The sequence below is a fragment of the Meleagris gallopavo genome, chromosome 2 (assembly GCF_905368555.1).
Source record: "Meleagris gallopavo chromosome 2, MGAL_WU_HG_1.1, whole genome shotgun sequence".
NCBI lineage: Eukaryota > Metazoa > Chordata > Aves > Galliformes > Phasianidae > Meleagris > Meleagris gallopavo.
The window spans coordinates 26567096-26591974 of NC_139405.1; the positions used below are offsets into that span (position 1 = coordinate 26567096).

The 24879-nt window shown below is 39.4% G+C and overlaps 2 protein-coding genes across 4 annotated transcripts in view; both read right to left on the reverse strand.

Annotated features, from left to right (window-relative positions):
* Positions 1-8059, reverse strand: part of LOC109365935 (uncharacterized) — a 47610-nt gene extending 39551 nt beyond the window's left edge. Inside the window, exons 1-2 of one of the 3 annotated variants that reach the window (XR_014882031.1) lie at positions 6513-8059; positions 4065-4136 (exon numbers count right to left, since the gene is read on the reverse strand). The gene's annotated coding sequence lies outside the window, so the exon portion shown is untranslated. The remainder of the gene's footprint in view (positions 1-4064; positions 4137-6512) is intronic. The other 2 variants (XR_014882032.1, XR_014882033.1) reach the window with 2 other exon arrangements.
* Positions 8060-21684: 13625 nt separating this feature from the next.
* The window catches only part of PPP1CB (protein phosphatase 1 catalytic subunit beta), a 30758-nt gene continuing 27563 nt past the window's right edge, over positions 21685-24879 (reverse strand). The window contains exons 7-8 of the mRNA XM_085219395.1: positions 23878-24012; positions 21685-23443 (exon numbers count right to left, since the gene is read on the reverse strand). Coding sequence (XP_085075521.1) covers positions 23339-23443; positions 23878-24012 — 240 coding nt within the window. The 3' untranslated portion in view covers positions 21685-23338. The remainder of the gene's footprint in view (positions 23444-23877; positions 24013-24879) is intronic.

Below are 24879 nucleotides of genomic sequence, written 5' to 3' on the forward strand. Positions count from 1 at the left end.
ATCTTGACCCACAACCTTTCTCATTCCTGTTTTTTTCTATTTCATCCCCTATCCTGCTGAGGCATAGAGTAGTAAGAAAGTAGCTGGGTTGGCTTTTTTGTTACCAACTGGGGTATTCCGAACCACACTTAGATACCAAACATGATATGGACAAATGGTGAACCAGGAGCTACAGCACCTACGGAAGCTCTTGGTGCCCGCTGAGCACTGAAAGCAGCCGGTGCTGGAAGAATGCTTCTGCTGGCCCATCTGGCTGCATCTTATTTCTTTATGAGGAAGAAATATCTCTTGGGTTCCGCTATGTTTCTGCCAACACATTGGACTTCCATCTTGGGACACAAAACACAATATAGCAAAGCATCCTTGAAAAATTGCTCAGCTTTCCTACGTGGCAGTAATGACTACAACTATTGCCAATAAAATGAAGACGAACAAATTCTGAGAGAGGAAAAAATATCTATAGGCGTACAGAGGATAAGCGAAGTAAGAGTAATTTGCTGCCTGGGTCTCTAAAGCACAAATCTTTGGTTAATTTCAGCTGCTGATATTGCTGTTGTTTGTTTCAGTTTAGACATACCACCAAGAGACAAAAAGGAAGCATCAGATATAGATTATAGAAGAGAATTTACACACAGCTTCCTCTTAAATTGATTCAAATTGTCTCAGATATCAACCAGGTCATGCAAACTAAGATATTCCTAACCACTGTAAGCAGTCAGAATAAATATGGATTTGAAATATGAAAAAATGGTTAGTCTCCAGGCATCTCTTTCCCAGCATCCTCAATGGTATGAAAAGAGAGTAATTGGCACATTAACAGCAGTCATGTACAGTATTAAACTCTAACTTCTCAAATGCTACCAAGGGCTGAGAAATATTACAGAGAAACAATAAGTCTGCTTAAAGCAGAAGGAAGATATAAGTCATACAGGTTTAGTACCTACTGAATTGGTCTAGGGCACAAAACCCTGGATTCAATGATACTTCAAATTTTTTTTTTTTAACTGGGAATTCAATCTAGCATCTTTTCTTTTCTTTGCAGGAAACAAATGAAGCCACAGATAGTCCTGAAAGACCAGAGAGAGAGAGATGTGAAAAGAACCAATAACGAAAGAACTAGAAAATTCTAGAAGTGAAAGGAGGGAGCTACCAAAGCATCAATACACCATGCAGTCTGGCAGCTAGGTAAACTGATGCATTTTGGGCTGCAAGCACATACATACCAGTGCTGTGCCAAGACACACAGGCCAGACCTGAATGAGGTACTTGTGTTACCAAAGCTCCTGTGGCCACATGGGCTTGATACCCCATTCAGTCTTAAAGGAGCAGGACACACAAGCTCAGCAGCAGGCAGTGATAGAGCAGCACATCAGCAGGGCTGCACGCTGGCGGAACCCAGGCTGACTAATATAATATTGAGACCTACAAAGCAGGTCTCAAACCCATGAATGTTCTTCCAGCTGTTGAAAGAAGGGCTGTGGAAAAAGAAACCATCCCGGAATCACTTATCTACACAGGCTGCCATGGCTGGCTGCACTAACTTCAACAGCTACAGTGTTCCTTGTAGCTGCTAGAGAATGTCCCAGACACTGCCTGCTGGCAGCAGTAGCATCCCCAGTGAGGTAGACTCTCATTTGAAATTGGAAAAATTTGTACTTGGTCCCAAAGTAGACACTGTGGGTGAGCAGGCCAACCTTACATCTGTGAAATTACATGGTAAGTTCACCATTGGAGCACCATTCTATTCCGTAATGATTTCTATTTTTCTTTTCTTTCTGGGGAGTTGAAAGAAAAAGATTAACGGGAATTCAGTTGACCTTCTGTTGTTATAGGCCAAATCTTACTTGTTACGTTCACGCAAGGTGGCACAGCACTAAGCAGACATCTAACCTAGACAGGCAGGCTTTTATGTTATGTAAAGCATAAGCAGATTTCAAAGAAAAGCTACTATTAACCTCTGCCCAATTTCTTCTAAAAAAGATTTTTAAAGAATTTGAAAGCAGGACAAAGTGAAGGCTGTATTTCAGAATAAGGCCTGTTAAACAAAGGCCAGTGAGACAACACAGGACTTAAGCATATTGCAGTGCTTCCTTTGTCTCTCTTTTCCATCAAGCTTGAACCTCTTCACACAGAGTGCTCCCTCTTGTACTACATGCTGCACACCCTGAAACAACAAACTCAATCCCCAGAGTGCCCAGGTGCTTATGTAATAACAACAATCATAACTGTTCTGAGATAGCATAGGGTGTTACTCCAGGAAAGATTAGATCATGGTGTAGACCTCGAGTTTACCACTTAGTTGGGGAAACATTTCTTGAATATAAAGAAGCAATTGAATTGATTTCTTCTTCCTTAATCACATACTATAAGCTTCTTAAGGACATTCAAGTGATCTGCGCGACAAAATACTGCTTGAATACTTTTTCTTGCAGGCATTGCTACAGTCATGCTGTCACAAATCCTGCTAGTAACATTACAGTGACATTTCAGTACCTTCAGGAGCAGACCAGAGCGAACTAGGACAGACAGCTAAGTTCCTGAACAATGAATGACACAGATATAGAACCCAAATTCCCCTTAATTCCTGCCCAATGCGAGGAGTCAGGTAAACACTCCAGCTCCTCCCATTGCATCATCATCTACCACTCTGAAGAGGACTGAGTATCTATCTCAGACACGGAGAACCAGAAGATCTATCACATAATGCAGCACCTCTCTTCTTTAACAAGAATAGCATCATTATTTCCAGGTTACTGTATTCTAAGCATATACAGTGGAGCTGACACCATTGTATTATCCAGCCCTCAACAGCTGGATGCTCTACTGCTAAATTTTTCAGTGTGTTTAGATAAATGCTGTCTTTCTTGAATCCTTTCCATTTCTTTCCTCAAATATGTCTATCAATGACGTGTGATCAAAACACAAAACTTCCATAGCACGGGGAATTCCAACCACAATGAAATCCCAACACCCTGCACTAGGATTTTTAACATTTCTGAACAGTCTCCAGTTCCAAATCAGCTACAGGTAGGCACATTAAAGCAGCTATCCTTTAAAAGTTTGAACAAGGTTAGACATGCAGGGTAATGCCTTAGGGTGAATATTTGTTTCTCTATACTCTCCTAACTCCTGCAATCTAACTCCTCCACCAAACTACGTTGGGTGCTGACCTCACATTTGCAAAAGATGTCAACCAACTCCAGGTGTATTGATTCAAAAAAAAAGAGTTTTAAACCTCTCCAGAATGTCAAAATGCTCAAATTTGCTTTATAACTGCAAACAAAACATGGCAAAAAATATTGATGCTACCTTTCAAAGTGGTTTTTTTTTTTCTGATTTATGCTATATGCAAACATGTAAGATCATAATTGGAATGAAAAGCTTTTGGCTTGTCAAAATTAAGCACATTAAAAAGCTTTCCTTTGAATTTTAAACACTGTGTCTGCTCATGTGAAATGATTCCATTTTACTCAATCAGCAATTTACAGTCCCAAACCTTTTCACCTAAACATTTTCAATTCTTTTTCTTTAGTAATTTTGCTTGTTCTCTCAAGAGCTGATGATTATTTTCCTCATTTTCTGCCAGTAAGTGGGATTTAAGCATAAGCAAGGTACCACTGCACAGGAGAGGCTTACTGGATACCACACAGCATACATGCTGCTCTGAATTGGATAGTGTGGATTAGTTTTTACTCCATATTTCTAGTGATCCTGGACTCCCTTAAAATGACAGAGAAACAGCAAATATTCACATAAAAAACTATAGTGATAAAACAAAATTTGAATTTAAATACAAAAATTCCCCTTAATCAGCTATGCTTTTTGTCTTTGCAATCCCAGTTTACTTGATGAATCTGTCTTCTGATGATCTACAGAAGAAAATAGCTTTGACACCCATCTTTCCAGCAGGCTGGGCTGAGAACAGAGGTTCATTTCAAAATGCATTCTTCTCATTTCATGGTGAAACTGTGATAATATATCATAGAATGCACATTTAAGGACTTTTAAAACTTCATGAGTCAGTTATATTCCATTTGCTGTTCACTCACATACAAGACACTTACCATCATTTATCAGCGGTTCCGGTCAACTGGAGAGATCCCAGACAAGTGGAGACTTACAAGCACGACACCTACCTACAGGAAGGGTCAGAAGGAAGAGTCAGAGCACTACTGGCCTGTCAGCCTGACCTTAGCACTGGGAAAGGTCATAGAGCAGATAATCTTGAATGTAATCACACAGCATATGTGGGACAACCCAGGGACCAGGCCCGGCCATGAAAGGCAAGTCTTGCTCAGTAAACCTGACCACCTTCCATAACTAGGTGACTCGCCTACTGGATGACAGAAAGGTTGTTGATGTAGTCCACCTAAACTTTGCCAAAGCCTTTGACACTGCCTCCCACAGTATTCTCCTAGGGATGGTGGCAGCCCATGGCCTAGATGGGTACACTCTTTGCTAAGTAAAGAAGTGGTTGGAGTGCTGGGCCCAGAACAGTGGTGAATGGAGTTAAATCTAGCTGATGAACACTCATGGAATGGTGTTTCCCAGGAGTCGATATTGGGGCCTGTCCTCTGCAACATCTTCACTGAAGATCTGGATGAGGGGATTGAGTACATTCTCATTAAGTTTGCAAGCTGAGAGGAAGAGTCAATCTGCTTGGGGGTAGGAAGTCTCTACAGAAGGATCTGGAATGCTGGGTCACTGGGCTGAGGCAAATGGGATGAAGTTCAACAAAACCAAGTGTTGGGTCCTGCACTTCACTTACAACAACCCCAGGCAATGGAACAGGCTTGGGGCAGGGTGGTTGGAAAGCAGAATGGAGGAAAAGGATCTGGGGAATATTAGTCAACAGCCAGCCAGCAGTGTGCCCAGGTAGCCAAGAAGGCCAGTGGCATCCTGCCTTGTATCAGAAATAGTGTTGTCACCAGGGATGTGTCCCTCTGTATTCAGCACTGGTGAGGCCACACCTCAAGTACTGTGTTCAGTTTTGGTCCCACACTACAAGAAATACATTGAGGCCCTGGAACCCGTCCAGAGAAGGGCAACAAATCTGTGATGGGTCTGCAACACAAGTCTTATGGGGAGAAGCTAAGGGAACTGGAATTGTTCAGTCTGGAGAAGAGGAGGCTCATTCTCTACAGCTAGCTGAGAGGAGGTTGTGGCAAGATGGGGGTCAGCTTCTTCTCCCCGGTAACTAGGATAATGGCCTTAAGTTACATCAGGGGAGGTTTAGATTGGATAGTAGGAAGAATTTCTTTCCAGAAAGAGTGGTGAGGTGTTGGAACAGGCTGCCCAGAGATGGTGGAGTCACCATCCCTGGAGGTTTCCAAGGAAATGGTATATTTGGCACTGAGGGACATGGTTAGTGGGCAGGGTGGTGATGTGCTGACAGCTAAGCAGATCGTCTTAGAGGTCTTTTCCAATCTTAATAATTTAATGAATTATGAAATTCAGGCTTAAATGTATCTTTGGTATACACCTGTCTGTCTACACAGTTACATTTTATTTTTTATCACTAACTTCCTATCATAAGATAGATCTTATGATCATGTCACTGATTGGTCAACTGGTCAATTTAGAGGCTTATAACTATAACTATATATATATATATATATAATTAAAATATAGTTTTGCTAAATCAATCTTCATAGGTATATACAGTGAAACTGGTTTCTAAGAGGAATTTTGTGGGGATATTTAGCTTTGAAAACACAGAGGGCCTAGACAGGCATATATTCTCTGCACAGTACCTAGTGGGCAGTTCTGCAACAGAGCATCCTGGGCACAACCCTCAGAGAAGGATGCAGACACTCAAGCCTTGCCTGACCCCATGAGCACAACGGCATGGCACAAAGAGAAGGGTCAGCTGAACACAGAAAGCTGCAATAATGCAGTGCTGGAGTTATGACAATGCTACAATGTGACAAGCTACAGACATTACCAAAGTAAAAGCTTTCAATAATTCATTTCCCTTGCTCCTCTCCTGGTGCTTGCCCTATAAGTCTGCTATCTACCCAAAACAGGACTTCATTTGGCATGTGCTTAACCCCAAATATGAAAAGAATTTGCCAGAATGAAATATGTGGGGTTTTTGGAAGATGCAGCTCACCTCCTATTCCTTGCATTTCCCACTCTTGAATAGCTCTGAGCAAACATACAGGACAACCTGCTTTCATCCTTTTGTACCCAGGGCCTCAGGAGCACCCTGCTTTGTGCAGGTCCTGAACTCAACATTTCTTTTATAAGCACATAGGTAACAAAAAAAAAAAAAGAAAGAAAGAAGATAAAAGAAAAAGCAGACCATCTAGCAACATCTCAGTTTGACAGACATCACTGCATAAGTTAGGAGCTTGTACAGACAGCCACGTCCATAGTACCCCTGTGCACAGTCTGTGCAATTGGTAGTATGTTTTACCTTTCTGCAAGATGGGCAGAACATATCCAACAGTTACCAGAGAGAAGTTGAAAATACACCCCTAGGTGCAGCAAAATGTAAGACAGATCCTCACCAGTAAACTAGGACATGAGTAAATCCCCCATTCTTCTGAACAATTCTTCACAATGACAACTCCCTCCTTCCCACACGCACACTCGCACACCAAGGGAAGCAGGGGGCGGGGAAAAACTGAGCTTTACAATGTTGTCTGGAAGCTCATCATACCCAGGCTACTTCCAAGCAGAGAAAGGGAGCAAGTTCCAAAGCCTCTGCTGAGCTCAGCTGTGAACCGGCACTATACTCTGAGACATCTGCGTGTGCTGTTGAGACTGGAGCCCACTGAACCAGAAAGAGAGTGTATTTCCATATCCTTCACCAGGAAATAAGAACGGGATGGGAGGGAATGCCCAGACCTGCTGAGATGGCTTGCAGCACTGGAACCGACAGGAGGCAGTGACAACCAAACCCAAGTGAAGTCCTGTGGCTCCTGAACACTGCCAAGGTGCTGAGGGTGAGCAGAGAATACAGAGGAGATGCACAGAGTGGAGGTAACCCTGGCACTGCTGACGTTGCCGTGATGTATGGGTCTGAACAGCACCCAGCTGAAGCTGCTTTGCAGCATTGTTTTTCTTCTTTAAATGCATGAACTTACCAAGCATGGTTATCTGACCTTAGTTATCATACTGTGAAATAAATTTAAAGAAAAATAGTCTTCTGATAGAGGATTAAGAGACTTCAGCAACTAGCAGGAGAACATGGTGCAGGATAAACTGTACAGCTTGTCACTTCATTTCCCCTTCTACTGTTACAGGATTCTGCACAGAAATAGAAACTACCTGGTTTCAGCTATCATCTTGGGCCTGAATTCATGGCATCATCAAATCTACAAAATCAGCTCAATGTCTAGAATGGATCCATAAACACAGACCTTGCATTCAGTAGCACTGCAACAGCAGTCGTGGCAGCCCCCTCTATCAGCCTTATCTAGCCTTTGGGTGTCATTGTAGCAGGGTAGAGGAGTGGAGGGGAAAAACATGTACTCGTGCTTGCGATACAGAACAACTTCAAGCAGTGGTAGGTTCCTACTGCCCTCTGGTGTAACATGCTTATAAAACTTCTGAGATGGAAGAATCAAGCAAGACAGCCTAACACACACCATGTATTAGCAGCTTAAATGTAAACTGTGGTAAATGGAACACGGCTGCTAGAAATAACAAGCTTTGATTTCTTTTTTCTTCTAATTCTTTAAGCTCATATGCATTTTCTGTACATACACAGAAAATTGACCATAGGTTGATTCCTCCTTCCTACATTTTTGCTTATAAGTTTATGCTTTGGATTTTCATAATACCCACAGCTTACAGACTATTGAAAAGACAAACACAGCTGTATCTGTATCATTTGCCCACTCCTTTCTGCTTTAAGGACTTTGCAGGTGTTAACTAAGAGCATACCAAGTTACCAACCACTAAGTCTCTCTAACAAAGTGCACCAATGAAGATGGCTGGAAACTTCTTTGCACTACATAGTCAGCACAGTGCCAAAACCATACTAAATTTCCACAGCAGCAAGGCTATCCAGACAAAACTTCATATTAAGTAGTTTGCATACAAAAGGAAAAAAAATCCTGGCCTGAACAACTTATAATGAAATTCTCTGCCGTAAAAATATGACAGCAGTACTACTTACGTTACAGATAAGAAAGGATGCTGGTCACTATCCAATAATTGTGTCTATTTGCAAGTTCACCCCTGTATAGGGAACTCCCTTCAGCTCTTTTTCTGGTAGCTCATGTTTCTTTGAGGCTTTGTAATTTATGGAGACTTGCATAGAAAAACTCAAACAGTGTTTTCTTCCATCTTCCATTTTTCTTCTGTCCCTTCCCTTGACTACTTATACAAGCAGGATCTACATTACTGAAGAAGGCTAAGGTATCATGGTTTTTTCTCTTTACTGTTCAGGCAAACAAAATCAATTCTCGCAGAAGTTATATTTAGAGGGGAATAAACAAGACACAGCTTCTTGGTTTCCCCCCCCCCCCCCGTAATAAAATGGACATCACAGCAATGAGCACTAGCAAAACACAGAAATTGTAGCTCAAAAACACAGTCTGAAAGAATGTATGTATAAGGCACACATACAGAGGCAACATGTAAAGAGCAGCTGAGATTTCTAGTGCCAATATATATTTGGATATATAAGTACTTGCCATTAGAAGCAAAAGGAATTGAGCACTCAAATGAAAGATTTGAAAGCCTTCTAAGCAGCTTGGAATGCCAAAATTTTACTCTCATAACTTCTTTCCTAAACTTTTTTCAATACCTGTACAAGCACCTATATTTAAGTGGGAGCAGAACTCTATGGCCAAGGCTGCAACGCACAGACATTGCATAGGCAAGGGGTGACTCACAGAAAATTCCATACCTGCACATATCTACATCTTCATATAAGGCTAACAGGTTACCTTGCATTTCTTTCATCCCAAGCTGTGGATCAATTTTCCTGTATGAGCTGCTACACCTTCAAAGAATGGACAACTATACAACTTTCAACTGGCTTGAAGCTTATATTTCTTTTTTATTTCTTTTAGCATTCAACTTCCAACCACAATCAGGCATTTGAGTTATGGGAAATCCCAAGGACAGAGCACATTACTGAGACTGCAGGCAACTGCACCAGTGTTAGTAAGATCAGTAATACACAGAATATACTGGGAATGGCTGTGATCACTTGCCTATAAGACACAAGAGTCATAACCTTTGGAGAGAGTCAGACTCCTGTTTTGATATTAGCTCTTAAATGGCAGTGCACATGATGGAAGAGCTTACTGTGCCTTTGTCTGAGTATCTACATATGTAGCTGATCCTAAAACCAATGGAAAAATTTGAGGATTAACTAGGATGCCAAAGCCTTCTGCTTCTAACTGCAACCATATAATTTTACTAAGGTCAAAGAACACTGGAGAAAACAGACGAAAGTTTGTTTATTTTAAAGACAGATGTGTGGAATGTTGACAAAGCACTGCTTTGCTTGACTCAAGTGGACCAACAAGCTTTTCAAGAAAGCTTCAGGCAGCTCAAGTTACTGACTGGAGAAAGCATGCACAGACAGAATAAAAATGAGAAACAGGTAAAAGATTAGGACTAGCATTAATGTATTTTGCTGCCATGTCTAAGAATCTCTATTTATGATACTGATTTGGTTAAGTGCTTGAACACTTCAGTATGCAAATAATCCTCACGATTGGAAGGGACTACTTTCATGCTTAAAATTCAGTACACACTTAAGTGTTCCACTGAGTCAGTGTTTAAAGGATTAAGGTCTGCTAATCCATTTAAATACTCCCCTGTACCTTAACTACCTGAAGAATGTGATCTAATTGATTTAGAAGACTAATCTAAACTACTGTTCTATATCAATTTGCACCACTGAAAAACTACTGAAAGCCAATGCGACACCAGCCTGAACTCGAAAATAGGAGCTATTGCTTTTTAAAAGCAGTAGGGAAATTACAGGATGATAGTATCACTTAAAGTGACATTGTTTCTGGTTTCACTTCCATCTCCAGTTAGTTCAAACATCTGTACTAGTCTCCTCTAATACCTATTTTACCATGTAGAAAAGAACATATGTAAGCAAAACTTTTCAAATTTTAAATTATATGCTATTCCTCTTGGCACACAGTTATATCACAGAAGTTGATTATCTAAGCAAAAGGCTTAGATAATCCTTTGCACCTTTGAAACTGATAGCTACTACTGTCTGCAGGCTCTGCAAAAGTGAAAGTCCATACATGGAAAAGGTTACAATGCTTCTTCATCAACAGTTATAAAGTGCCCACATAGTGATGGGTGAAAGACTGATGAAAGATTCTGCTCTCTTCAGCATGAGTACCACCTTTCTGGGACAACACTACACCTTAAAGGTAGTCAGGCTTATCTTGATGCTACCTTCCTCTTCTTTACAGAACAGTCTCACAGGAAAGCAGCCATCTGTCTGCATGAGTAAGAATTCAACTTCTCAAGCTTGTGTTGAGACTAAGCCCACGTGGCTGTAGTCTCCTTCCTCCTCCTCATTTACCTTACAGAGGTTCCAAAATCTAATATGGCCCCTTCAGAATATGATAAGCTTATCTCAGATGCTTTCAAACCATTCTGCTGACAGGTGAAGAAGCAGAGACTGCTCCTGTCACTGGAGGGTCACAGAATACCATCTACTCAGTCTACAAATGCAGCTCCTACTTCTACTAGCTCAGGCCCACTACACATCAGCTCTACTGGATGCCATAGCTAGTTGCTGTCTTGTTAGAAAGTCCTCCTTCCTCGTAAACATCTCAAGACAAACCCAGATGTATCTTCAGGTTGTTGAGATTTCCAGGCAATCTTTTTCTCTTAAGTATAGGATTAGGGTTCAGGGCAACTTTCCTAGAATTCATCTTGTACAGCTATTAGAGGAAGAACAGGATGATTACAGTACGAGAAACAATCAAATCCCTGCTAACAGTAAGTTGCACAAGTCACAATATGTACTTTCCTTCTAAAAGCGTTTGTTAGTCTTGCAGGCCTCCCCAGCCACATCCACTTTAGTAACTAAAGACAGGCATAAAATGGAGCCAGGCATTTCCATACAGCTGCTGTGCTACTCAATTTTTAGCACACACCTTTACACAGTCTTCCATGTAAGTCAAAAAAACCATTTATCAGACATCTATATGCATCCTTTGCTTAACACAAGAGAGACCTTGCTATGTACAAGAAGTTACATGACCGGAGTCCCATAGGATGGACTCTTCTTCTGGGAAAGAGGCTCAGCTGGCACAGGCTGTACAAGACATCACAGCTCAAGTCAACCAGACTCTATTTCTCTTTAGCAGAAGTTCCAGCTGTTTTCAGAAATCCCAAGGATAAAGTATAAGCCAAAAGAAAAAAATTCAGATTTCATCCTTTAGGTTTTTTTTTTTTTTTTCCCAAACAAACAACTGTAGTCCTTTTATTTGCTTTTTTTTTTTTTCTTTGCCATTATTCATTTAAAAAAAAAAGTTGTTTGGCATGCTTCAATGAAAACACCACCTTTTTTTGTTGTTGTTGGGATTCAATATAAGTTTGCAGATACTAATTATCAGATAAGCTTTAAATGATATTCAAGTTCAGTAAAAAGTTGATTCCATGCTCTATGGATAAGCCTTAAACCAAATAGATGGCTTTGCCCTTCTGATTTTTTGCATACCATTATGTTTATGACCCAGGGGGTATTCTGGCCAGAAAGCTGACTCATTAGTCTGACCTGCCTCAAAATATGACCATCACAGCACTGAAAGCTTCACATTGGGAACACTTAACATTGCAGATGAACATTTTTCAGTGCCCAGGGCACTTTGTGCATCATTCACTTCTATTTAGCCACTTGAAGGCTTCCCGCATCCATTCAACGGTACACTTGCTACAAGTAGGGATAGAGCTTGAAATGTATCATTACTTTTCATGGAAACAATATCAATTCATAAAAGCAAGACTGCTGTGCCTTTCTGAAGTGAGGCATGTACATTCCATCTCCTTAAAAAGTAATTACAGAGATCAACAGAAGCTCCTTGCTTTTTAAGGAATAACCTTTACGTTTATTAGTGAAATACTACTTTGAAAGAATTGACAACTACCAAAAAATACTGGTTTTGGATACAGCTATGTCCTGTAACTACATGAAAGCTTTATACTTTGAAATCAGTGAACATTTAGTACGCCTGACAGATGAACAGATTCCTGCTCTGAAATACCTGCAAGTAAATGAGTTACAGCAGCATGTGACACAGGACCATCACCTAATGCAAGACATCACTTGCTTAAAAATCAGTACACATGCTTGCCAATCATGGTTAAATTTATCATAGATTAAATAGAGACAGAGGATAAACAGGAACATGATCGTGTGCCCAAGAAGCAATATGGATGATATACAACTGCAGGTAAGGTTCTTAAGTCTTGCATTACCCAGTATCAGAAACAGGGTGTAAAGTGTCACAACGGAAGCTTGAAGCATCTTAAGGATGTGATAAGCTTACCTCAGATGCTTTCAAACCATTTTACTGACAGGTGAGGAAGCAGAGAAGCTCATGCCATTATTCATTAATGGAAGATGAAGCATCTTAAACTAGAGCTACAGTCATTGAAAGAGGAAGTCAAGGAAGTTCAGAAAACTACTAGTTCAGGGTATGTAGACTGAACTATTCAAGTCTTTAGACCTGTTGCTCAAACTTCTTCTCACTGCAGCATCCCAACACTTTCTTGGGAAAAAAGACTGAGAGGTACCTGGTACACAGGTGATCTGGCACTGAGAACAGCTTGGTTTTTTTCCTGTTTCTGGAAGTTTTTCATTTTTATTTAAATACAAGTTACTGTTTCTGCTGGACACTGAACTATTGGGAAACACCATCTGGTAAAACACTGACATCTTCTGTTAGCGTTTAAGGCCTCTCTTGGTGGAGAGCATGGAAAAAAGTCCTGATATAAAATCTATATAAAATATATATTACCTGATATAAATTATATCAGGTAGCAATATATCTTTGATACAGACCACAGAGCTCCACTGATTAATTCCTTTTAAGCAGCAACAGAAGTTTCTGCGTGCTCTTTTCCTAAATTATTGCAGCTCAAGTTTAAATGAGCTAAGGCATATCTTTTTACCTCTTCATATTAAAGGTCACTTTATCCACTTCTTTTGCCAGAATGCGTGCCATCACATTTCAAAGACATTTGTTCTTGGCATTGTTCAAACTGTTGTATTGTTTTATAAACAATACCAATCATAATCACCTCTTGCTGAAGAGCTGTATAACTGTAGCTTGGATACCAGTAAAACATTTGCTAAAGCACTACAGAACATGCAAACATCTCAGCAGGATAAGCTACCTTTATCTTACATTACTGCAGTTAAACTGCATGATACATATGTTTTTAAGAAGCTTGGGTGTTTAGTAAGATTCAGGGGGTGAATGATTCTCAAACCAGCTGTCTCCGTTTTCACCCCAAAGAAAGGAGTCCAAAAATCTACTTGCAAATTGCATCTCTACACACATATTGCATGTAAAGGGAGGGCATCAGCAGCAGCTACAGACCAATAAAACCAGAGTATAGGTAACAGAAACAAATTTAATTTGTTAGGAAGGAGGAAGTAGGTACCTAAAAACAAAAAAATGTGACCACGAGTGGGTAAGGAGCTATGCAAGCAGCTTACTTCCCAGCAGGCCTACAAAGCATAGCACTCCCAAAACAGAAGTTGGTTGAAGTCCTACGGCCAACTTCCCTGCAAAGAAAGTCAGTCTTACTGAAACAAGAGAAGAGGTTACTGCCAGCTGCATCATACTGCTTTCATTTTTCCCATAGGGAAACTAGTAAAAACAATGAAATTTCAAATGTTATTTCAAAGTAGAATTTTGAGTGGTTTCCAGTAAAAGCCAGCAGTATACCTATTTCGGGAATAATACACATTTTTCAATTTCCCCACTTTCAAGATCTTTTTTTTTTTCCACAGGTAAGCTGCATGAGGCAGCACAAACAATTTCTGACACAGAAGGATGTAAAATAAAACAAAAATATAGGCTACTGTCACAGAAGTTATACGAGGTTGGACACTGGAAAAATTTCTTCTCTAAAAGAGTGGTCAGGCTTTGGAGCAGGCTGCCCACAGAAGTGGTGGTGGAGTCACCATCCCTGAAGGTGTTCAAGAAACTTTTAGATGTGCTAAGGAACGTAGTCTAGTGGGGTGATATTGATGGTAGGTGCACGGTTTAACTGGACAATCTTGAAGATCTATTTCAACCTTCAAGATAATATGATTCTAAATTGGTATTCTAAAAAATGAAGACTTAAAGGTTCTAGAGAATTACGGTCACTTTGATATTTGTTGACAGAAACAGCAAAAACCATTGTGTGAAGTTTAAGGAATCCAACTCACACCTGATGGACTACTTGAATATGACAACACTTGTGAAGGAGGGATTGCAGCCTTTCCTGCTTCTAAGTGCTAGTCATGGGTCAGCAGACACAAAGCAGCATCTCTGAAATGGGTGAAAATATTTGTTTTTGCTTATTCTCTGAAAAGATTAAAAATGAAGAAAGAAAGAAAGAAAGAAAGAGCATCTAGGATAAAACAGTGAGCAAAAATCAGGTTCTGGAAGAATTCAAAGAAAAAAAAAAAAAATTATTAGGAAATGATGGCCACTGCTGCCTATACTGCATACAATTCACATTGATTACTACCTCTGAGTAGGCCAAATTAATCCTGACCACAGCCCTCAGTCAGGAATTCGCATTTCTACTCCAATCCTCACACTTAGTACTTTCCTATTTCTGTATTCTACCGTGACACTTATCTACTCTAAGATCATGATTGTACTTATGTGAATGCTGCTTACAGGCCACTTTGACATGAGAAGGAAGTAGGAGTACATGACATTTGCAGCAAGCAAACAATTCTTATGTATAAAGAATTATCAGTGATTCTAGCATCCAAGTTTTCTTCTGTTTAAAGATTAGAAGACAAAAAATGACTGGGGAGGTAGGTGATCTACAAAAACCCTACATGCATAAATCATCATCACAAACACTTTGAGTGTGTATGAAAATTTATGTCCAACCATCCTAAAAAAAACCAAAACAACCCTGACTATAATTACCTGCCCACTAGCTCTTGAATTAGAGCACTTCCATAAAAACACTGCACTTCACCTAATGAAGGCTATCTGTACTGATGTGGGTCACTAAGCAAGCACTGCAAGAAGTGTTGACAGCCAATGTACCTCCTTCAAGTGGTACTGCCTGATGCACAAATACTTTTTTTATTTGTGGTACATGGATGCCACCTCCTGGCCATTTTCATACGTACACTATCAAGTACTGAATTAGAGTATTTTTCAGAGATAGCAGTAAATCTACAAGCTGAAGGATTTTATGTTTAGAATTTCTGTTACCAACTAAAAAAAGAATATGCAGTACCGCACAAATACTTCATGCCTGACAGGTGTCAGTACGTGACAGACGAGGTCTTCCACGTTTGCCAGAAGTGCCTGAAGTACACCCAACCCTGCCTCTGAAGTTTGACTACAAGCTTCAGAATTCATTTCCTCCCAGCTTGCTTCACTTCCTCAGGTTAACGTCAGATCCCTGAGGACAGAAGCCATTACTCGACCTCAACTACCAGATACAGCTACAAGAAATGAACACATTTTGTAATGGACACATGCTACACATCCCATGCAGATGTTTAGAGATGTTTATTTCAGTAGATTTAAACAATCCATTATTTCTAAACCTCTGCTGAAGAACTTTTTTGAGAGTTACCAAATCCTTCTAGCTTTACACAATACCTCACCGTCTGTGCTCTAGAAAATCACATATAGGGAAGTCAAGTGAAGAGCCCGAGTCTGAATAGTCAGAACACTTGACTTGAGCAGGAACAGCTCACCAACTGTCCAAACTTGTGTTCCCTGTGAAGTGGCCCAGAGATAAGCAGAGACAGAGCCCCTGGGGAGCCAATGGGACCTAAATTTTTAGGGGCAGAAAAGAGATAGGAAGAAGCGGGCTAATACAAGCTTCTAGTAGTTCAATATAGCCTACAAAGAACTAAAACCCCGAAGTTATCAGTGTGGTCTAGCCAATGGAGGGAGAAATCACACTGCTCAGTCAGAAGACCATCAGGATTGCGTACAGAACAAACCTTCACATAGTAAAGCATAACCTTGACATCGTTCTTTTCTATGATTCCCATAACAGCTTTTTTTCCTTCAGAATCCCCAGATTCTGAAGTCCATCAAATTTATGGGAATTAAATCTGTACTTCTTGCCAAGGTAACTTAGGTTCAATGCAGCAAGCTGCAAGTTATTACAAAGCCAAGCACTGTGGATGTATTCCAGTAGTGATCAAGGGAGAATGTCTGCATATCAGACAAGGATAAATACGCAATAAAATACCAGTTCTGCAGTAACAGCTTTTCACCCACTGGCCTTCAACCACTAGATGGCATCTGCATTCTAGATCAATTTTAACAATTACATCGACTGCTTTGGCTCCTTTGCATAATTGCTTTTATATTCTTATATAGCATTAGTATAAACTAGATTGAAGGAAAATAATGTCCTTTCATCCTAGATGGTAAAGGCAAGGCAAGACAAAATCCTCTAAGACTAGTATACTGGTTTTTTGTTGTTGTACCTTTAGGTAAGAACCTTGAGAAGGAAAGACAGAAGGTGTTTTATTTTCATCCTCACTTCAACAGGATGAAGCATCTGGTCTTACAGTGCATTCTCTTCGTAAGATCTGATTATCAAGAGATCTGGTTAAATTAAGGTAATCAAGATGTCCATAATTCTCTTAACGTATTCCCCTTCCCAGCATTTCACAGAAATTATGGATCCTCTCTCTGTGGGAGTTACACTAAGGAATAGTGAGCTGAACTATTTATAGAAAATATACTGAGGGTAATTGAAACTTAATGATTTATAGATGCCCAGAAATTTGAGCAGTATAACTGTAGAAATGCTGCTAGGAAGTATCCAGGGGGAACAATGTGAAATTCTTATAAGTACTTCATTACAGTTTGCTGGGACTTCAAAGCAAAATGATGGAAAAAACATTACACTGGAAAATATTTACTTTCCAAGGTTAACATCTTTTGCATTTTAGCAAGGTTGTGTGCTCCTGTGCTTCACATCATGAGCTGCACCACTTTGTTCACAACATACCTTTTCTCCCTAGCTAACCATTCTAGAGTGTTCTCTTGCACCCCTTAAAGCAACATGACCAGGTAGAAATTACTATCAAAGTGAAAAAAAAATCACCAACTTAATTATTCTGCTCTTTGCAAACATAATTTACTTTTTTTTTTTGAATAAGCTATCTGTAAGACTAGAAAACAAATCCTGCCTGTTTGCTTTCCTTCCTGTATTTGACAGTAACTCAGATGAAGTTAGAACACTGAGACTTACTATCCACGCACATCTATCATATTTCAACAGGATTTTCAAGTGATGCTTGTTTCTAGAGCTCTCCCTAGGAACACTGTTCTATTCTAGTCTTTAAGAAAACTTATCTCCACCTGAAGATACCGAATAGATTACGCTGAATTTTTTTTTTCAGCAGCTGGAACTAGTTCATACCTGCTTTCTCATAAGGCTGCTCCCAAAATCAGAGTTTACAGTAAGCTAAACATGAAGCTTCATCTGCAGATAACTGTTAAAACAGCAGAAAAGCAGCAGGAAAGGGAATGTGCTAGGCCACAGACACTGTTTCAAGACAGCAACAAGAGTCTTCCTTAGAAAAGATTACTCTAATTACGTATCAGTAAGGGCTTCTGGAACACTTATTTTGAACTGTTGTTTCATCCTCATACCCTGGGACATACCGGCATAGGGATAAATTTGGAGGAGAACAGAATGAAACTTTGTTAACAATTAACATGGTAAAATAAATAATAATAATATTAACATCTCAACAAGGCACGCTGAGGTACAGAACAAGTAACTAAACAGCTTTGTATGTCTCCCAGCAACTTGAGGTATCTTCAAGGATGATGCTGAAGCACTGCCAGTTCCAGAAATCCATGGCAGATGAGAACCCAGCAGAGACATTATACACAGTTACCCTCATTTTACAGCTTATCTTGCTATTTACTGTCCCAGCACTGACTGTCATGTGGTTTTACAGTGTTCAGTCCAGTATGGTTTGAGGTTCCTTCAGCAGCAATCATCAGATACAAGCTGTAAGAATGCTTGGGTATAAACTCAGAAGTTATACATGCAGCCACCTGGTTAAGATACTGTCATCAAAATCTTGGTCAGCTTTTGCAATAAAGCAAACAAAATCAGTTTATAAGACGAGTGTACAGATACACTGAGGGTACATTGAAAATTGCTACCGCTAATTAACAGAAGTAAACCGATTACAGCAGAGAAAAAGGTATCCAGGACTATGCCTTGACATTTCAAGCTTGGCATCGATTCTTTGAGCTGCTTTTTCCCCTATCGATAAGCAGGACTGATACAGTATTCAGTTCTTCTAACAGTCCGGACTCTTCAGAGATGCAAAAAGAAGTAGAATTTCAGTGCTCCAAAACATGAACTTCAGCTCAATTCTGACTTGCATAAGAGAACTACACATCCCTGTAATGCATATTAGCCCACGTTGACTCAGACATCCAACATGTTGTGCTGTAGTCACCTCTGCTCTCTTGCCCTTGATTTCTCACCAGTCTATTTGAAGCTGAATGCTCATATTTACCCTCATAAAAATCAGACGTGCCAATCAAAACTCAAGTTACAATTCATGCAATTTGAAAGCAACACAATACTGACTGTATCATTTTGCTTTTCTGCTTTGCTAAGCTGTAATGCTACCTCCCAAGTCTATGTAAGATGTCTTTCTCTTCCACAAATCTGGCAGCAAGGAACACTCCAGACACACCAGCCACAGACATAACACTAACAGTTTGTGAAGCAGAAATGAAACACCAGTATAAAGGCCAGGCTTTTACAACTACAAGCTACGGAAGCCTCTACAGAGGGTACCCTTTTTTTTTGTTAACCTTTGAGCTTTATACCAAAGGCCAAGCACAGGATATTCATGTTCAGAATATACGTTTTCTAGAATTCCAGCTATTCAAAACTGAGTAGCAGAAATGTCATTTAAATATATTTCCATTATTACAGAAATAAAAGTGTGCCTATCAGTCTTTAGATACCTACTGCCTCCAGTAATTTCAGCTCACAGCTTACACAGTTGGATGGGGCCCTGGGCAGCCTGGTCTAGTATTAAATGTGGAGGTTGGTGGCCCTGCCTGTGGCGGGGGAAGGGTTGAGATTCATGATCCTTGAGGTCCCTTCCAACCCAGGCCATTCTGTGATTCTGCGATAGCAATATTCTCACAGACTTATCATAAGGTAAGCCACAAACAGGATCTCTTCTTATAAAGAGCATCTTACTGCTCATCAGCTCCCATTTCTATTATTTGGCAGTAAGGCAGCATAAGACTCTACAGTCCCAGTAATTCTCAGTGTCAACTACACAGACAAGCAGGATCTTTATCTTAAAACAACCTTTAAACAGGGGTGTAGCATACTAACAGTAACTTCCTTCTTCAAGTCTGAAGACTTTCCAGACATAGCTTTCCAGAAAAATAAGAAAAAAAGTCAATGCACTGATACTACAAATATACCTACTAAAAGAGCAACCCCCTGTAACTTCCCAGATCACTACTAAGCAGCATGTTAAAACTGTACATATGATGCTTACATGGGAAAAGACGACCAGCAATTAGTCCATCAGCAATTTCCATGGAATTACTTTTTTGAATCCACATTGTTAGGGCAGTCTGAATCTCTTGGACACTGATCAAGGTAATCAAAAGTTGCAGACAGCAGGGAAATTTCTTACTTCTCTCCCAGCCTCCAGCTCAATGATCCCTACTACCTTTGCTCTATACCCTAGAGAATATTCATGCAAGAGAAGTTCCCACTGAAGGCACAAGATTGCTTTTCCAGCTTGCAGACAAAGCAATTGCAGCCTCTATTTCTGAAAATGTCAATCTTTAAAAAGCATCTCATTGTACTGAACTCTTAAATTTATGAGCAATACTCATTTCACCCTGAAGAGACTTTGAAAATACTGTCAGTGTTCCTGCAACAACTGATGTGGGTGCTGGAATGCTGCCCAAGGAACGGGCTTTGCCAGTCATCAGCACCCCTCGCTCTCACCCCCAGTTTTCTGGTCAGTTCCTTTCTGGCAAAACTTGCTGACTGTTCTATACCTGAAGGACTCTGTATGATCAGAAAACAAGATCTCACTGATACTTCACGACAGTTGACAGTAAAACATTTTCATGAGCTGTTTACATGTACCAACACTATCACAGCATCAATGTTTTCCATTATACACTCTCCCATGAAACAAGAATTATACTATTAGTTTACTCACTAGTATATACGCTATTAGACTGTCAGTTGTGTAGCATTAATAAGCCATTCATCACTTTTTTGGACTTTCAAAGGGATTACAGAAGGGACAAAGATCTATGTTTGTCCAGTATTGTCTATCTCTTGAAACTCAAGCCCCCAAATCTTTGACAGTTTCGAAGACCAGAAACTGGCACAGCTATTGTTTCAAAGTATCACTGCTATACTTTGAAGCACAGTATTTTAAGTCAAAACCTGCCAATTACATCTTACATCACATCTTAATTCCAGTAAGAACTGCGTATGCTGTTTTTAGTTGCTGATTTGACATGATTAAATTAAACATCTGAAGTTATAAAGAGCTCCTGGCTTCTGGGCTGTCTCAATTATTTCAAAGAACATAGTTTCAGGCCCTCATTTCCAGAATAGACAGTTGTAAAAATACTCAAGATCTACTTGAACAATGCACATGAAAGCAGAAATAGGATTGTAAGTTTTGTTCTGATGTTCCTGACTTGCTTCCAGTATGGAAACCTTAACCCTATCTGTAGTGATCAACATATTAAATCCTGTAATTTTTCTCCCCACGCAGATTGAAAGATGTCAGCAGACACCCCAGGCACTTGGTGTGGAAAAAGCACTCAAACTCTTGGCCAGTGATTGCTACCATATAAAGCAAGCAATTCTTTCAGGATAATGCCCCTAGATATGGTAACAGTTTAACAAGCTAAGTATTTCTTATTTCTTTAGGATGCTTAAGAAAATTATACAGCACAGATGCTGCTGCAAGAGGAACAAGTGAGCATGTCAGGCACTCACATAAATGGAGCCATATGTACCTAGTCTTTTCATGACACAGAAGATATTATTCCAGAAACTAAGCAAAAGACAGAAAAGTTAATTCAGTTGATGGGTAATGTTCTGGAAAAATGCCGGCAAAAACCAGCATTTTTAAAACTTGTAAACCTAAATCTCAAGTAAGCAATGACTTCAGAGCATGAAGTTTCCTCATCGAGGCTTAAGGAGCAGATTTCAATTACCTCATCACATACCAACACTGCACTCACTCACTCTCCTGTCATCACTGACTTTCAAAAGAAATGTCTGAGCAGTATTCCATGTAATCTACCTCTATATTTTATACTGCATTAAACTGGTGCTTGCTTCAAGACATGGTAACATAAACCATTGTTCAAAAACAGACCAAACCAATATACATCAGCAATGTATATGCTGCATTAAAAAAAACAAATTCCACACTTAAGAGCAAATAGTAGTAAAATAACCAGACAGACTTCATTCAAATGAATTAGACAACTTTTACTAAATGAAAAAACTACATTTAAAATATGCATTTAAAACAAAAATGGAATTAGAAAAGACTTAAATCCATTTTGAAGAACTTGCTCACTGTGTCAGAAAGCAATATAACTCTTGCATTATATAATGTGCCAGTTCATAAAATGCAAGTTACCAGAATTCTCAATTTAACTTTTTCAAAGACAATACTGAAGTCGAGATTTTCACGTCTACTGATGCACACTTAGAATGGTATAAATCTGAAGCCTTCCCCCAAAGAATCTTACAAATTCAACAATATTCAGTAAAAGCTTTTGTGTTTATATCCAATAAGTATTGCATCCTAAAGCATCACAGATCTGTGCCTTTCGTTTATCCCACTATACTTTGTATCTTCTCTATATCTTGCCATTTACCAATGTTTACCCCTTTGAGAAAGGAGAGAACTGAAAAGAAATACTGCATAACTCTCAATCATGTACAGAAATTATTGCTACTATAGTACACTACAAAGCAGAAGTCTATACAATAGTATATGAAATTTGATCATGAAAATCCAAAGGATAAAATCTTGAGTGACATAAGCCTTACAATCATGTTGGACATTCATTTAGCAGTTTTAGCTCACCACTAGTAAGCTGGCCTATTGTCTATTGGTGAACATCCATTTAAATACACCCTCTTATGAAAAAGAATGTCAGCTTTCAAAGGCTTAGCAAATAAGGATCTTCATGTTCTGTGGAACTACGTAAAATGAATTCTGATACAGGTAGGGAGTTACCAGTTACCTGGAAGCTAAGCATGCCAAAGGTGTTTCATGCTAATAAAACTAAAGCCAAGGTACCACATAATCAAGTTACCAACTAATAGGCAATACCATCTTTGTCCTAAGTTAAATGAGGTGCCATAGCACAGTGTAATGTCAATAATTTAAAATAGCGTAGTGTACAAATTAATTGTGTGGCAGTTTAAGTTAAAAAGTCAAGGCAGGTTTTCCTATCTCAATTTACGTTGGCTGTCAAGCTGTCCAGTCTGGGCATGTCGGTAATAATTTGTCTTTTAATCACTACCATACTATCAACTTTGCATTATAATGGGGCACATATTGAGCGGCACTACTATGAATAACATGAGGATAGAGGGAGGATAAGAGATCAACGGATCTTCTAATTCCCTTCCATATTTCAGTTTCAAAGAGAGCCAGGGAATATGACCAGATACCATATTCGCATCATTCTAGCTACAAAATAACCAAAGTAAAAGCAATCAAGCAACAATAAGACCACATTACACAAATGGAACATCATGCTCTCATCTGGTTTAACTATTACATCAAGTTTTAACTGGGATGTTGGTCAACTTTAAAAACTGTGGTAAGTGTGAATATGCAGTTGCAATAGGTTTTTTTAATTTTTTATTTTATTTTTTACTCTATGCTGGATATTAGAAGTTGGAGCTATACTTGTTACAATACAGTGTCGCACATCTTTCTACTAGAAAAAATTAATAAAGATCCTTTACCCGTCTCTTTAAGTTAAACGTGTGACATCATAAAGGGTGTCAAATGGCTGGATGGTTTTACAGTGCACACTTATTATATACTGTAATATGGAGTTTTGTCCTTGACAGATCTGATGGTTTTTCTACATTATTCCTTTCTTCACCTCTTCTTCGGTGGATTAGCTGTGCGAGGTGGAGTGACTGGACGCCCAGAATTCAGTCCACCATACTGGTACTTGGCTTTCTTTTCAGATGGCTTCAATATCTTAGAGAAAATAAAGAAGTTCTTTTGAGTCAGTGACAGCTGAGAACATTTCAAATACCCTTAAGTCAACATGAGATCTCATTCAGAAAGAACAGGGTGGGGGGAGGACTAGAAATCACAACACGACCGTACAAGTTCCTGAATCCTACAGACAGCAGCACTAAGAAAACTGTTTCTAACCTCTAGTTCCACCATTTTACTGCGGTGGGAGGGGAAAGAAAAGGAGCTCAAAATATCGCATCCAAAGAGGAGTAAGGAATAAAAATCGAGCAGAATAACCTCACTAAATGAGTGCCATCCACCTAACTGTGGATGATAAATAAATTACTCAAATAACATTGAAATGAGCGTGGAAACGGAGGCAACAACAAATACTAATACCTCATACACAGTCCAACACTTAAAGGAACGCTTAGTGTACAAATGCATCATACCTGAAAGGAACACATCAGAGTTTCGTCCACACTCATCATGCCACCTGCATTGTCAAACTCTCCACAATAATTTGGAGCTGAGAATAAGGTGACCAACTGCCGTTTAGCAAAGAATTCATATCCATCTTCAACCACCTGTCAATATCAGAGAAATTAATACAGCTCACAAAAACCAAAAGGCACATTTTGAATAAAAAGGCTAGTTTTAAGGCAAACACTACTTCTACTAAAGACACAAGAATTCAGTAAAAAAGTATTTTATCTTTGTCTTTAAAGAGGACAGATTTACTCTATCTGAACAGTGAGTGCCAAATCAAGTAGATTTAACTGTCTGACAATCCTAATATTAGATATGCATCTGTTTCACTGTTGATATCAAAGTACTTGAAAGTCAGTTACACACTGTCAGTTTAAGGATTTCCAGTGTTTTGTTTATATGCAAACTTGGATACATTTGACCTACTAGTTCAGAGTACAAAAGGTCCATGTATCGTCTTAACTGCAACTGTAATTGTCAAGTTTCTCTTACAGTACAGTGATGGTCCTACAAAACTTTAGAGTAGCCAGGCTTTTGACAACTTCGATGGTTTAAAAGGAAGCTGGTTGTGCTGCACTTTCTCTAAGAGCACAAAACGCTCTTAAAATACTGCAAAGTAGCACAATACATCAGCTAAGGATATTCCCTCTTCCCCAAAATAGAACCCTAACATAATAGACTGAAAGTGATACACAACAGAAAACTGCAGACTTCAGTCCAATGCCACGGTCTTTTGAAAGAAGTCATACTTTTATAAAGAGCTGAAGCATCTGTATGAATACAAAGATACTAATGGTAACCATTGTGCAGTTGAGTCAACTTAGCAACTGTTCTACACACTAATATCTTCTAGTGTTTTTAGCAGTAAAACCCTAAGAACACAAGTGTTCTGACAGAGCATCTGAGTTTAACTATAACAAAATTAAAAACCTGTTTTTCTTTCACAGGATGCCAGAGCTTTTTTA